The following is a 15,744-nucleotide window of genomic DNA, read 5'->3' as shown; positions in this document are numbered from 1 at the left end:
TCTCTGCCCCCTCCTGCCCACCCCACCCCCGCCACCTGCGGGCGTCCCTCAGAGGACAACGAGAACTCCAAGTCCGACGAGAAGGGCAATCAGTCGGAGAACAGCGAAGACCCGGAACCTGACCGCAAGAAGTCAGGCAGCGGGTGCGACAACGACATGAACTGCAACGACGACGGCCACAGCTCCAGCAACCCGGACAGCCGCGACAGCGACGACAGCTTCGAGCACTCCGACTTCGAGCACCCCAAGGCGGCCGAGGATGGCTTCGGTGCGCTCGGCCCCATGCAGATCAAAGTGGAGCGCTACGTGGAGAGCGAGGCGGACCTGCGGCTGCAGCCCTGCGAGTCGCTCACGTCGGACAGCGCCAAGGACTCGGACAGCGCGGGCGAGGCGGGCGCGCAGGCGTCCAGCAAGCACCAGAAGCGCAAGCGGCGGCGGAAAAGGCAGAAGGGTGGCAGCGCCAGTCGCCGGCGCCTGTCCAGCGCGTCCAGCCCGGGCCTGGATGCCGGCCTGGTGGAGCCACCGCGACTGCTGTCGTCGCCGCACAGCGCCTCGGTGCTCAAGATCAAGACGGAGATCGCGGAGCCCATCAACTTCGACAACGACAGCAGCATCTGGAACTACCCGCCCAACCGGGAGATCTCCAGGAATGAGTCCCCGTACAGCATGACCAAACCCCCCAACTCTGAGCACTTCCCGTCCCCGCAGGGTCAGGGTGGTGGCGGTGGTGGCGGCGGCGGCGGTGGTGGCGGCAGCGGGGGAGCCCTGCACGTGGCCATCCCCGACTCGGTCCTGACCCCACCGGGAGCCGATGGCACGGCCAGCCGCAAGACTCAGTTCAGTGGTTCGGCCCCAGTGGCCTCCGACCCGCTGTCGCCCCCGCTCTCGGCGTCCCCGCGAGACAAGCACCCCGGGGGCGGGGCGGGGGGCGGCGGGGGTGGCCCTGGTGCGTCCAACTCCTTGCTGTACACTGGGGACCTGGAGGCCCTGCAGAGGTTGCAAGCAGGCAACGTCGTGCTTCCGCTTGTGCACCGGGTGACAGGGACCCTGGCGGCCACCAGCACGGCCGCGCAGAGGGTCTACACCACGGGCACCATCCGCTACGCGCCTGCCGAGGTGACCCTGGCCATGCAGGGCAACCTGCTACCCAACGCGCATGCTGTTAACTTCGTGGACGTTAACAGCCCCGGCTTCGGCCTTGACCCCAAGACACCCATGGAGATGCTGTACCACCACGTGCACCGGCTCAACATGTCAGGACCATTTGGCGGCGCTGTGAGCGCAGCCAGCCTCACACAGATGCCCGGTGGCAACGTGTTCACCACGGCTGAGGGACTCTTCTCCACGCTGCCCTTCCCGGTCTACAGCAATGGCATCCATGCTGCACAGACTCTGGAGCGCAAGGAGGACTGAGTGGGGCGGGGGGGGGGGGCACTCGGAGGCATCGTAGGCATTTTTTGTTTAGACCTTTCATTCTAGCACTTTGAATTCGAGCAGGTCAGCGTCTTCTCGCAACACGGCGGGCCCCCTTCCATCCCTCTCTTTCTTTCATTGGACTTATTCTTTCTTGTAAAGACATGTTTATTTTTTGCCTTCAGAGGGTCAGAGGACCGGTTGCCTGCCGTTTTGTCTTCTAAGATGTGTGTTGGGTTGTTTGGCTTTCCTTTGCATCTTTACTAAGATGTCTTTAATGTGTATATGCCTCTGCCATAGAATACTCAGTCTTCTGGTCAAGAGATTTCTCAAGTGACAACCATTGGGTTTTTCTTCCTAAAGATCTTGATATGATCAAGATGGAGAGAGACAAGCATTAATGATTGTGCCCTGTTTGACTAAGTCAAATGAAATGGGGTGGGTGTTTTTAGTTTTCCTGTCCCTAATTCCTTTGAAAATAGGGGAATAGTATTTTAGAATTTTATGCAGAATTTAATTCTTTTTATGATTAAGATTTTAAGATTTTTCTTACTTGCACATAAAAATAATTTGGGTTCTTAAACTTAATTTCTGGCCTGTGACTAGAATGTTTAAAAAAAAGTTGGACTAAGTGGTAATTACTGAAACATTAACTTAATTTCTAAAACCATGGTGCTATCATTTATTAATCTGTAATGTCTTCATTCAGAACACAGCTCACGGGCTGGGTTTTGGAAAAGAAACTGTGTCCTGTCCTGGTCCAGAGCCCCGTTGCTACAGTCTCCTTGGTTAGTTAAGACAAAGCCCTCATTAACATTTGCTGCAGGACTTAAATTTACCTCCCAACTAACAAGCATAGCCCCACTTTCAATTTAATGGGTCAGTAAAGCCCTGTTAAAGGGGGCTTTTGGACAACGCGGACTGATTTGAGGAGCAGTTTAAGTACATACTGCCTTTTGTTGAGCTTTTGTTTTTACCCTTACTCAGTCTAACTGAGGCTGATTTTACAACGTCAGTAACACTTCAGAGGAAAGCAAGGGAAAGGAGAGCTATTTAACATGGTTTTCGTTTGTTTGAGATTTTTTGTTTTCATTTCTTGTTAAGGAAAAAAAAACAGGTTGTATTGGGGGCTGATTTGATGGATTTTATTTCCCTTCGGTTCTTATTTCTGAGTTAAAACCAACAAGTTTTTTAAAACTTAAAAAAAAATGGGTTAATGAGCTTCAGACAGATAACTGCAACTGAAAACTGCACATTCAATGAAAAAGAAAAAAAGAAAAAAATAGCCTATGTTGTCTTTGTTGCCAGAAATCAGTGTGGTGTCAAACACTCCAAGTGACTGTCCAGTATAGACTCTTCTCCCACTTCGTTTTTGGCAGCTGTTTGTTAAGGCATCCAATATCAGATGTGAGAACTGTAATGTGTGCAACGTGTAGTGTCCTTGGCCGTGGGTCCCGCTGCAGATTCAGTGTGTGTTTCTATATGCAGCATATGCTAAGCTAACGTAGTCGTTTTGTCCACTGTCTTCTCTGTGCTCTGTCTCTAGTGGAGTGGCACAGTCCCATTCCTGCAGTCCTAGTGAATCAGTGACTCTTGGGGGTTAGTGGTTTTTCGTGGTGGCCTTTCTGTGTGACGTCACCTATACTGCTTCTACTGTCTGTGAATCCTGTTTCCTTTGCCAAATCCCTGCTGTTGCTTTGCTGTTGGATATTCTCCCGGCTCCCCTGTCTTTCCCTCCTGGTCTACCCCTTTCGCTCCTCTGCTTCCCTTCCCTGATACCCCAAATCTATTGCATTCTCAGAGATTTAAAAAAAAAAGACTCAACTAGCTCAAGGTTAATGGAGCCATTTTTTCCCACAATGGAATTCTGGGTGTGACTCTCCTGGAGTGCTACACAGAGCCATGAAGAATAATGCTCAGATGTATTAAGTAAATTGATGCCATACAGCCTCAGTTGGTAACATTCCCAGGGTCCCTTGTGCTCTACCTATAAAGCAGTGGGGTGCTTTTCTTTGGTTTCTTTCAGGTTGGCTGATGGAGCAGTATATAAAGCAATTACCAGTGAGACAGAAAATGATTTCAAAGGTCAACCAACTGTTTTTTAAAACAAAATGGGAGGGGTTAATGGAATATAGAATTGTCATATATATTTGTTTATTCGTGCAATGCTAATATAGTAACTCGGCTGTCCTTTGAATTATCACCGTGCTGAGTGGATTCCTATAGAACTTTTGATTCCGTGAGTTGGGCCCAAGCCATGATGGAATGATAACAGAAGGAAGTTAAATGCCACAAATCTTAGCACTGAGCTTCCTTGAAGGACTTAAGTCAGTTTGGAAGATGAAGAAAGCCAATGGAGAAATTTAAAGATTAGTTTTGGAAGCCGTACTCTAGCTATCGAACAATCAAGGGAAAGCACCTATCAGCTACAAAGAACAGCTAGACAGCTGGGTTTTTTCTTTTATAAATGTTTCTGTGTTGTGTCAAAATGATTTCTGGTGATTTAAACTAACAGATAATCACAGCTGCTGTCTAAATCCATAGTGTTTAAAATTGCAAAATGAAAAAAAAATACCACTTCATTACCTGTGAAGACTGTGTCTGTGTTTTTAACTATTTCTTGTACAAATATATGAAAACTTTTATGAGGAGACTGGTGCCACATAGCTGAATAATGGGGAAAGGGATATTCTGTTCGTCAAGCCCTTAGCAGTGTTACCAACTCTACAATATATATATATAAATATATAAATAATTAAAACGTTACAAAGCGACAGCTATGCCACATTTGTTTTGTGTGAAGCTAACCGGACTTAACTTCCTGAGTGCCTGGCTTATTTTGAAACATTTTTTTTCATTGACCATTGATAATGCTGCAAATCGGAAGTGTACATACTTCATTTACAACAGGGTTCTTTTTATACTTTTGTAGATTCTCATACATGTCACATACATGGTTGTCTTTATGTAACTTAATTTTTTCATCCGCAGGTGCCATTTTCATAATAAACTTCTCTTGGATTTGTTACTATCTGGCATCATTTCTTTCACATGTAATCATCCTAACTAATGAATGCTGGTAGTATTTGTTTAAGCAGGTACCTTGGTCATTATTATTTTTTAAAAAATGAAAAAAACTGCATCCATATTTTTGCTAGTTTTGGAGAAAATAAATACATATATATGTAGCTTGTTTCCTGATAAGGCTGACAAGGCACAGATTACAATGCTAATCCAAATACTACACGGAACTTGCAACCATCCTGAATTTCCAGTTACCCCAATTCATTGTCATAGTGAGCATCTATTGTACAGGCTTCTAAAGCTGAACAATGGGCCTGCAACATTAACCTCTGTGGAAGAGTGCATTTTTTTCTTGATTAATGCACAGTAAGTGGTGACAGTTTTCATACATTAATCATTTAAAATGCACTCCGTATTTTCATTTCTTATAATCTATAATGTATAGCCAACTGTTTCATTGCTTATGTCCTCTCTTTATCCTCAATACCTACTTTGTGGACAGGCTGAGGAAGTCATGGTTGGGCTGTGTTACAGTGAAGTCAACATGTGGCCTGTTGTGTTTTAAAGCGGGTTATATGAAGTATTTTCTAAAGGGCCGGCTGTTATCTACAAGGTAAGGATGAGGCAGATGCCTAGTTAACTCTCTATACACTACAAAAAGGTGGGAACAACTGGACTGAACTGACGAAACTGTCACCTTCCCAGTTTTAAGTTAAGTCTTCGATGGCCTTTGTCATGTTGCAGGTAGCTGTCGTTAATGGGGGCAGTGGAGGTAGGGTCGTATTGCTCTAGGTTTCTCTGCCATTCCTGTGTTTACATTCAGATGTAAACAGCTGGGTTTGCCCAACTGCTTTCTTCCCCTTTGCTTCTGAAAGTCAGAGCAGTACTATATAGTTAGACTGAGAAAGCAAACATCAGGGCCAGAAACTTTGGTGCTGACTCTTAGGGATGACTCTCTGTATGGGGCAAGGTCTCCTCAAGGGACGGGGACAATTGTGTAAGTGACCGTGGGCGATGCTGGCGGTCAGCCACAGCACTCTGCCTCTGGACATTCAGCCCTGTGATCCGGAAGTGGTAGCAGTGAGGGTTAACATGGGAAAGCCAGACATGGTGGCTAAGACCAGGTTCTCCCTGTCTTCAGCCCTTCTGCAGGAAGTCGCAGTTCTAGATTCTTATCCTCAGCATCAATGTTAAAATAGGTCACTATTGAAATACCTTCTCAGCCACAGAGGTGAGTGACCTCTAGGATCAGACTCCTGCCCATCCAGATGCTGGACTACATCCCCAGCCCCAGGGCTGGCAGCCTACCCAGAGTCCCCAGCTCTGCACGAGTGGAGAGGCTCTCCTCTGCCAGGCTGGCAGCATGTGAGTTTGTCAGGGCTCTAATTTAGAGTTGATGAGAAGATTGGGGGGATGGGGGGCAGAAGCCAGTTTCTGTACTGCCTCAGGTCTTCCAGCTGACAATGACAAAATTCAGTCAGCAATAAACAAAACAATTTTTTTTAACACACAGTCAACAGAAAAGCCAAGATGGAAGAAATTCCCTTGGCTGAGCTTGAAGAAGCTGTATTTAGTCCTCGTGGATGGTAATTCTTATTCATCTTCCCCTACTCCTAAGCAGAGTCTATTTACAATGTGAATGTTTAATCAACTAACTAGGAAGCAAGCTACCCTGTGTACTGCATGAGGGCAGGCAATAATGTGATGAACACAGAAAGTGGCCTGTTCAAGCCAACGCTCTTCTCCAGATTCCAAACCATAGGAAGTGTAAAGGTCTCGGAAGACAAGGACAAACAAGGAAAAACACCTTTGCCAGCACTTTATGTCAGTGAAAAGCATAGATCGTGTTAGACAGCATAATTCCCAAAGACCGCAAACAACAATAACAGCAAACTTTTCTGAGACACTAAGGTTAATGGACACCCACAGTTGCCTTCTGCTCTCTTTTGTCTCCTAGGAAACTATCCTAAAGAAAAAATGCTGACCTGGAAAACTCCCCATGGATATGAACCATTGTCTGTTCAACTTCATGGCCTCCAAGAGTGCCTAGGACTATGATTTGCAAATATTGTTACCCTGTGAAAACCAGCTAAACAGTGCCCATAGGAGATAAGAATACATAGCATGGCCCATCAAAGGGCAGATATTCTACTGAAAATACTCATGTTTGACAGGACAGTTTGAGTTTGTATCAAGAGAGGAGGTTCAAAAGGGATACAGCAACATGTTCACCCATTCCTGTGTCATGGCTGGCAGAGTGGCCCACTGAAAATGTAGGATAGTTAGCTGTGTGTGTCTACAATGTTGTCTTCTCTGTATCCAACATCTATGTAAATAGAGAGAGGTAGAATCTAAACAGTTCCTGACTGGGTACACTGTGACATTATATCCTGTGGCCAGCTACATAATAGTTAACTCAAAAGCTTATTTTAAAAGCTTCCCAGATGAACAGAGTCTTCCAGAGATGAATAGGAATGGAGAGGGATCCCTGTTGTAGAAATTCTAACGCTAAGGGTCTTTCTATCCCACTGTTGGAGAGTTACAATAAAAGATTAGAGCTGAAATCTTCCTCCTCTTGTCAAATTGACAAAGTCTAAACTCTTCCATCTGCATGGCTTTCAAAGATTTGAAGATGGATGTCAAATTTACAATAAAGCTGTAGGCTGAAGGTTAGTCTGCCCCTCAACCCCATTGAATTGTTGGCTGAGTTCTTTGACACTCTAGTCACAGGCATCCAAGTATATCAGAATTCGTCAACTCCTTTGTATAGAGTGCCTAGGACCACGTGATTACCACAACCTGGGTGACTGCCATGGCTCCTAGAAGCTAGAAGTCTGAAGCCAAGGTGGCAGCAAAGAGATAGACTGGGCTCCACTCTTTTCTCCTAGCTTCGGGCTTTACCAGCAATCCTTAACAGCCCTTAGTTGATAGACACATCATGCTAATCCCCATCCGAGTCCCCATGTCTTCACACAGAGCTCTCCTGTTACACACCTTTCTTTTCTAAGGACAACTGCCACACTCAGTGCAGCTCCACAGACAGACAGACAGACACATGGACACACAGAAAGCTGCGATGGGGTGATCTGGGCTCTTGTCCGAAGAATCGTAGCATCCTCAAAGTGTAGCCTATTTACTATATACAGTTGAGCAGAGGGGCAGGGTTATGGTACACAGCTGAACAAGGAAGTGGGGTAATGGCAGATAAACTAGGAGGCAGGGTTTATGGTGTAGAGCTACATCAAAGAGACAGGTTTGGCTAATCTCAGCAGGGGCAGTCTCTGTAGGAAAGCCATCTTCAGGCCATAAGTATCTGGGGAGAAAAAGGTAGGGTAGACATTTTCTGTAGACACTGCCAACACTCACATTCAGACCCCACAAGGAAGGCTCTGCCATCCCTCTGAGCCTGAGGCTGTGGCCATGTCAGTAGCATACATTCACTCAGGACTTTATTTACTCAGGATTTCCTCTGCTCTCTACAGACACCAATCTCATTAGGTTAAGGACCTTGTCTACTCCATTATGATACAACACCCAGCTACAGTCTCTCTCTCTCTCTCTCTCTCTCTCTCTCTCTCTCTCTCTCTCTCTCTCTCTCTCTCTCTCTCTCTCTCTCTCTCTCTCTCTCTCTCGTGTGTGTGTGTGTGTGTGTGTGTGTGTGTAAAGAATCATGCTGGGTGACTTCAACTTTTTTTTTTACTTTCTATTTATTCTTTGTGTCTTTCACATAGTGCATCCTGATCCTATTCATTTCTGAGTCCCTTCAGATCTGCCCTCTGCCCTTACAACCTCTCCCCCCAGATAAATAAGATAAATTTTAATAGGAAAACTTTTTCCTGGGGGGAGCAAGTTCACTCATAAGAGCCCATATATTCATGTGTGTGATCGGTCATGTCACTCAGCTGCAGATGTAAACAATGTCTGTGTGGTATAGAGGGCCTGTCCCATCTTTTTATTTGGGGCTCTAGCTCTTGTGGTTGCCTTCCCTTGTTAGCTGATATATCAACTGATTGGCTCGGCTCAGCTCAAATCTCTACTGCACCAGAACACCGAGGCCCTTTTACAGAGTTTGTTAGAGCAGGTCTCCCTTCCTCCTGCGGGAGCTTTGCCCTCACCTGTGTCGGCCTGTGCTGTGGTAAGTTAACTGAAAGGAAGTGGTTCACTAAGAATGAGAGGTGAGCAAGGGCGGGTCCCTCTGAGAAGACCTTTCCGCTCTCATTGTGCTTTGCACGCACACCCTTGTGGGGGGGCTCCCTTGTAAGTAAACTGAGGCAAGAGAAAACCAACCCTGAGGAGGAACTTGGAGGAATTAAAGTGTCAGAATTAATGTCCCAGAATCAAGGTAGAAACGCCAGTGCTCTTGGCACATATGTATAGAAGCTACTCAAAATTGAGATAGAATTATGAGCTCTAACCCCTCATTTTCTGGAACATTTGGGAGGCTCCTTAATCCTTCTTATTGATCAAATCAAGAATAATAGTCAAAATACACTCACAGGCTGCTTGTTCCTCAGAGAATTACAATTTTTAGCACCCCAGTTTCCAGCTTTTGTCTTAAACTTTTCTGGGCACCTGCAGCCACTTATGACATTCATTTTTTCCTATTTGGAGTCACAAAACAATAGAAGGAATCACTATTTTTCAGAAGGATTTTTCTGAAAAAAAATTTGGGCCTTTAGAAATAATGTGCATAAACTATTAAAACTAAGGAAACAAAGAAGGCAGAAGGTAAGGAGGTGACACTCCCCATACTGCAAAGGTGCTCAGATTTATAGTGGAAGTGTCAGAAACAGGATGTAATAACCATGTGACCCCCCAACCTCCCTGAAGCAAAACCATTATGCCCTTGATGAATTATTGACTTTGGAGTTTTATCTGTACCATGAATAATCTAAAACTTGGGAGTCTCAGGGCACAGTTCATAAACAAATAATTATATCACAATGATAATTTTTCAGGAATTGCAACATCAATCATGGCCATGTTATTACCAAGTACGTTTTCTGGTTGCCTCTATTCATCAAACCCTCCTCCCTCTCCACCCTTCCACACGGCACAAGCAAAACTCATCACCAGATTGCCTCTTATTTACACATCACTCAAAGGGGGACAGAGCAGACACACAAAATGGGCCAGCCCTGCATTTATGAGAAATGAGTTTTCATTAAGAAAGTTCAAATTAAATGTATTGAGAAAGATGGGGGGAGGGTAATTAATTATTCCAGCCTCCCCCAAAGAGGCTATCTGTAAAGATTTTATTCCGGAGATAAAAGTAGACAGAAGGTTTGTTCCGTTTCAGGCAATACTAATAAAACAAAAGGAGTTGGTCTCCGAAAGCCAGGAAAATGAGAATAGAGCGATGTGCCGCTAGGCATGCATTTCTTAACACTCGTATAAAAAGCTTGGCCCAGATTCTGAGCATAGAAGAGGCAAATGGAAGCAAAACCAGACACTGGGGAGGTTACACATAACTAAGTCTTCATACTCATCATCCATGGAGCTGACAAAAGCTTGGGTCTGGTCTGAGCCACATTTCTACAATGCTACCATGGGCTAATGATCCCAAATTAGCAGCACAAGGACATTCTCAGGCAGGCTACTGCAGCTTCACATCCGCTAAGGTCACAGGGCTCTTCTTTGGGTACCCGTTCTTCTCACAATTCCGAAGAAAAGAGGAGGACAACAAAGCAATGTGGAGAAACTCCCCTGCTGAGATACAAGGTTACACCACCAGGCCGAATCAGCAACAGGCAGTGTTTACCATCAACTCACATGCAGGAGGGCTTTCTCCTGTCTCTGCCTCTTGACAAACGGCGCCTGTGAAGCATTGTACGCTGAAACAAGCAATAGAGAGAAGATTAAAAAGTCTTAGCAGAGCCAGGTGCAGTGGCACACACCTGTAATCTCAGCATCCAGAAGGCTGAGGCAAGAGAACCGTGAGTTCAAAGCCAGCCTGAGCTACACCATAACACCCTGTCTCAGGAAATCCAAGAATCCAACACAATCCAGTCCTATAGGAAGTCCTGAGCTTAGGTCAGATGATCTCCTCCCTGGTATTAAAACGTGACCAGGAAAAGGGTGGGCGGCTACACTCTAGAGAGCACTAGGAGAACACCTCTCACAGAGAGGAATTGAGTCCAGCCTCATAAGCCTTCGGTATCACAACCACCCAGGGGCAGCTTGAGGCCTTCCCTGCACTTTTCTCTGTCATCTGAAGCATTGTTCCTCCCTCCCTATTGCTTTTTGTTTTAAAATCATGGGATTTCTTGACTGTGCCTAGACATTATAAAGCATCCTGCCGGTGGGGGATTATATTGGTTATATTTATTGATGTGGCGGCGTCTTAGTTAAGGTTTCTATTGCTGTGATGAAACACTAACGAAGGCAACTTGGAGAGGAAAGGGTTTATTGGGCTTATACCTCCACGCGTCAGTCACTGACAAAGTCAGGACAGGAACTCAAGCAGGGCAGGACCCTGGGGGCAGGAGCTGATGCAGAGGCCATGGAGGATGCTGCCTACTGCCTCACCAACACAACTTACTCAGCCTGCTGTCCTGTAGAAGCCAGGACTAGCACCCCAAGGGTGCCCCCCCACAGTGGGTTGGGCCCTCCCCCATCAATCACTAATTTTAAAATGCCCTACTGTCAGATCTTGTAGAGGCATTTTCTCAATCAAAGCTCCCTCCTTTCAGATAACTCTGACATAAAACAAGCCAGCACGCATGGGAAGACCAGTCTTGACTGTGCCTCTCTTCTTGGCAGGAGCTCCAAGAGCATCTAAAGTGGAGAAAGAGGGACCAGCACCAGGGAGCATTTGTTCCCTCTGCTGCCTGACTGCAGACACAGTGTGACCAGGCCCCCAAGCTCCTGCTGCTGCCACCTCTCCACCATGTTGAACTGTAACCTGGAACTTGGAGCCAAAATAAGCCTCCTCCCCTGAGTTACATCCACAGCAACAGTAGCAGAGAGAGGAAGAGGAGAGCACAGGGAGGAAGACAGGAGGGGGAAGGAAGAGGAGAAACCAAGACAGCGGCCCACTAAAAATATTAAATTTCACCGGGCGGTGGTGGCGCACAGCACTCGGGAGGCAGAGGCAGGTGGATCTCTGTGAGTTCGAGGCTGGGCTGGACCAATAACCTCCAAAACAATAAAGAGAAACCCTGTCTCGTAAAAACCAAATATATATATATATATATAATTTCCCTTTCCCTCGAAGCATCATTCTCCATGAGAAGTGCTCCAAGTCTCTGCCCTTCTCCATCCTTCCTTGTTCACAAAGTCTCCATCTTAAGAGTGGTACTCTCCGGGATCCTAAGTCATTCCAGTTCCCTTCCCCTTCCAGGCCCTCTGCTATATTTGGGGGACCTGTCTGATTTGGCTGGAGTCCCATGAAAATGTGGGGTCTCTTAATAAGGGATAGCAAACAGGGAGCTTGTGACTGGTTGGGTTTTAGTAGGGGTTGTATGAGTAAAATGCATCATTTTACAAAAGAGAAAAAAAAAAGAGTGGTACTCTCCCTACTGACCCCTGGTTATCTCCACCTACTTTCCCTTTCGCCTCTCTTCTGTACCAGAAGCGTTCCTTGGGGTTCTATGTCAGTTTATTTTCTGGGGGTCATGGGCCTATTGGCCACCCTACCCTCATCATCATCTACACCCATCACCCATTCATCATGAGGCGGCCCTAAAACCAGCCAATAAAGCAGTCCTTCCAGGAAATCTACCCTTTAAAAGAGGAACAACTGTTCATGCTGGATCCCATGAAACCATCTAAAGTGCACATAAACCAGGAGGCTTCCTTCTCCAATCTCTAATTCCCCAGCCAAGAGCCCAGAGTCCCGAGCTGGACTTGAGTAAGTCCCTGCTTATTCCTGCCTGGGTACTCTCCTCTGATGGAGGGAGGCTGGGCAGTGGGGAGAAGAGAGGAGGAAATGAAGAAGCAAGCAGGCGACACATTAACCCTCCCCCAAAGGGAAAGTGACAGCCATCATTGGCCACACCCTCCAGAGGCATTGGTCCCCACTGCCCAAATTCACAGGTCCCCAACACACACCTCTGCTTTGGAGGCATAGAAAGTAAGAAACCTTAATCATCTGAAAGATATTTTCCCAAAGTACAAATGAAACTGCTTTTCCCTTAACAGCGTTTTCTAGAATGAGGACGCTCACAATTATTGTTCATTTCGAGCATTTTTAATAAATTAAAAGGGGTCTCTGCTTTGTTTCCCTACAGTTTCCACCTGACTTCCCTCGCGCTGTCCTGGATATTTACATAGAGTTGCCCAAGTTAGAGACATTTTCAGACATTGATTAATCTATAATTCTTTGAAGTAGGGAAACATTATTATCTCCACTTTACAGATGTGGAAACTAAGACCCAGAGGTTAATGGCTTGCCCAGAGGTCAAACGGCCAGTCAATTGCTAGCGTGGGTTTTAAAGAGGCTCCCGATCTGCTCCAAGGCTTAATTCAAGTTTGTTCTCAGCTCATCTGCCCCATTCACATCAGAGCTGCCTCCTACACGCTGCTGCCGCCTTTAAATTCCGCCTCAAGGCCCTTCGCATGCTCCTTGAAAGACTACCACTCCTTTCTCCCTGCCCCGCAGTCAGCGTCTTCACTTCCTGTTCTTACCTGTAAATAAGAAATGTTGGTTTCCTCCCGGCATATTTTTGCAATGGTTTTGCATCACTAAATAGGACTATTATGCGTATATATTTTTATATAATAAACAAAAGCTCCATAATTCTGTCTAAATCTGGAATCTGGAGTTTTGTTGACTTTTTTTTTCCTGGTTTTTCCAGCTCTGTCTGGGCACTTGCTTTTTGACCAGGCTAGGCTGGTTCTGGAGCTCACGAGATCCATCTGCCTCTGCCTCCCCAGTGCTGGGATTAAAGTCATCCACTATCACCACCACCTGGTTGTTGATTTCTAACTGTAGGCTACAGTTAATTTGCTGATGACCCATCTATGCCAGACCAGGAATATAAAGATGAATAATGCCGCACCCGCTGTGTAGCCTGTATCTGAGAATGTTAGGAGGGTGTCGGGATTGATGACACAGAGACTAGTCAGCGATGTAAAGAAAACTTTAAGCAGGTCTCAAGAAAACTTCCCAAGAAAGGCTTCCCTCTGTAAAAGCTTCTGCTCCCTCCCTTACCCCTGGCTGGTTCTGCTCTGACACCAGAGACTGTGGTGGGTGGGTCAGAAAGAGGCAGTTAGTCCTTGGAAAGGTCGAGGTTAGGGCATTCCCCTGGGAAAGCCCTTTTCAGGAACTTATTGCTCCGGTAAACATTTCTTATAGACACCGGATTGTTTTCAGTAAACATGTTTTTAGCAAACATGCTTTTAGTAAACATTGTCTTACAGCTGCCTGCCCCAGGCTGATGGGGAAGTGGGTCTCTGCTCAAGGTCTGTTGTTCCCACAATCCTGTACCCTTACACTCACAGAATATAAAGGGAGGCAAAATCTAAACGTTAACCATGCACTGAGGCACATATATCTGTAATTCTAGCATGTGGAAGGTGCAGGTGTGACAATCAGGAGTTCAAGGTCATCCCCAGGTACAAAGCAAGCTCAAGGCCAGCCTAGGCAACTTCAGACCCTGCCTCGAAATTAAACATAAACAAAAAAGTAAAGGTTGATCATTACAGCAGTGTTACACAGGACATGACAAACCTGTGTCCTCTGTGGAAGAGTGCACTGGGACATAGCACAGAAGTCAAGCGGGGAGGAGGCATTAGAGAGACAGGAGAGTTTGCAGGTCACTTGGTAGGCTAAAGTGATGCCACCACATCAGAAGCTGTGGAACAGCCAGATGCCATGTCCACGGCACCTAACCTACACTTTGATAGTCCAAGTCTGCCCCCTTGGATGGGGCTCTCTGTCCCAATAGAAATGTCATGGTCTAAGGCAAAGCCTAAACCCACTCACCACACCTACTCGCTACAGTCTCTGGGTGACAAATGCCTGAACGGACACCTTTTCTGTTGGTCATGCAAAGGAACCTGGGAGGAAGCTACCCGCTAAATGTTAGTTGAGGGTTATGGATTCTGTGGAGGTCTGGATGAGAACAGCTCCCACAAGCTCATACATTTGAATATTTGGTCCGCAGCTAGTGGAGCTGTTTGGGAAGGATTAGGAGGTGTGACCTTGTTGGAGGGCAGGAGACACTGGAGGTGGGCTCTGAGGATTCAAAGGCCCATTCCAGGCCCAGTGTCTCTCTTTCTCAGCCTGCTAACTTTGGATTAGGATATAAGCTCTCACACCATGCCTGCCTGTCGTGGTGACAATGGACCAGCCCTTTGAAGTGTAAGCAAGCCCCCCCACCATCAAATGCTTTTTGCTGTAAGTTGCAATGGCCATAATGCCTCATCATAGCAATAGAACATAACTAAGTATCCTACAGATGGCAGCAAACTGAGATTCTAATCATAAAGATAACATACTTTTATATGGGAAAGGCAACACGGAGAGACTAGCATCCAGAGCCATATCACACAGGGAAGGATGGTCTTCTGGATCTGATTTAGATTCACATCTATAATTCTAGCATCTTGGATGCTGAGAGAGGAGGGTTGCTGAGGTCAAAAGCCAGTCTGGGTTATTTACTGAGCTTGAGGCTGAGGTCAGGGCAAAACCAGTGGTAGGGATGGCAGGAGAAGGTGGAAGGCTTGAGAAGTAGTTCTCAGTGACAGATAGGACATGGAAGGAGATGATGGAGAGGAGTAAATAATGACTCTCATTTCTGCCTTGAGAGTGTGACAATCCCCGAGAAATCCAGATAAAATACAGACAGAAAAAGATACATAGAAATAAGCAAAACTTTGAGAACCCGTCTTCTAAGTAGTGTATTTTACATGATTATGGAAAATCTAGGCCATCCACTTAGTGGCTACAAAAACAGTTCTAGATTTCTGGAGAGAAGTCTGGTTTAAAGTTAGTATCAGAGAAGTCATCACTTAGACAGGAGGAGTAAATAGTCTCAGTAATATCTCTCTCTCCCTCTCTCTGTCTCTGTCTCTGTCTCTCTCTCTCTCACACACACACACACAGGCACACCAAATGCACATGCACACATACATGCACACAAATGGAGGGATATAAAACTTTTAAAAGGGCCAAGAAGGAGTGTTAGTTATCTGAGGAATAAGAGCCCAAAGCAGAAGCCACAGACAGAAGGACCAGGGGAGAAGAGAATTGACATTAAAAAAAAAAAAAAGCTCTAAGAAGACAAAAGCAGTCAACACTCCCAACACTGAGAAATATGCATCAAATGATGCAGCAGACAGAAACCAAAATGTGACAATGAA

At 46.0% G+C, this 15,744-nt stretch overlaps 1 protein-coding gene across 9 annotated transcripts in view; it reads left to right on the top strand.

The window, feature by feature from the left end:
* Positions 1-4,441, top strand: part of Npas3 (neuronal PAS domain protein 3) — a 790,249-nt gene extending 785,808 nt beyond the window's left edge. For all 9 annotated transcript variants that reach the window (XM_040743093.1, XM_040743094.1, XM_040743092.1 and 6 more), the window contains one exon: positions 53-4,441. In XM_040743093.1, the coding sequence (XP_040599027.1) occupies positions 53-1,413 (1,361 nt within the window). In that variant the 3' untranslated portion in view covers positions 1,414-4,441. The remainder of the gene's footprint in view (positions 1-52) is intronic.
* The last annotated feature ends 11,303 nt before the right edge of the window (positions 4,442-15,744 follow it).

Source organism: Mesocricetus auratus, unplaced genomic scaffold, assembly GCF_017639785.1.
Source record: "Mesocricetus auratus isolate SY011 unplaced genomic scaffold, BCM_Maur_2.0 Super-Scaffold_15014, whole genome shotgun sequence".
Taxonomy (NCBI): domain Eukaryota; kingdom Metazoa; phylum Chordata; class Mammalia; order Rodentia; family Cricetidae; genus Mesocricetus; species Mesocricetus auratus.
The sequence above is the reverse complement of the archived record's forward strand: the minus strand, read 5'-3'. Positions and strand labels throughout refer to the sequence as shown.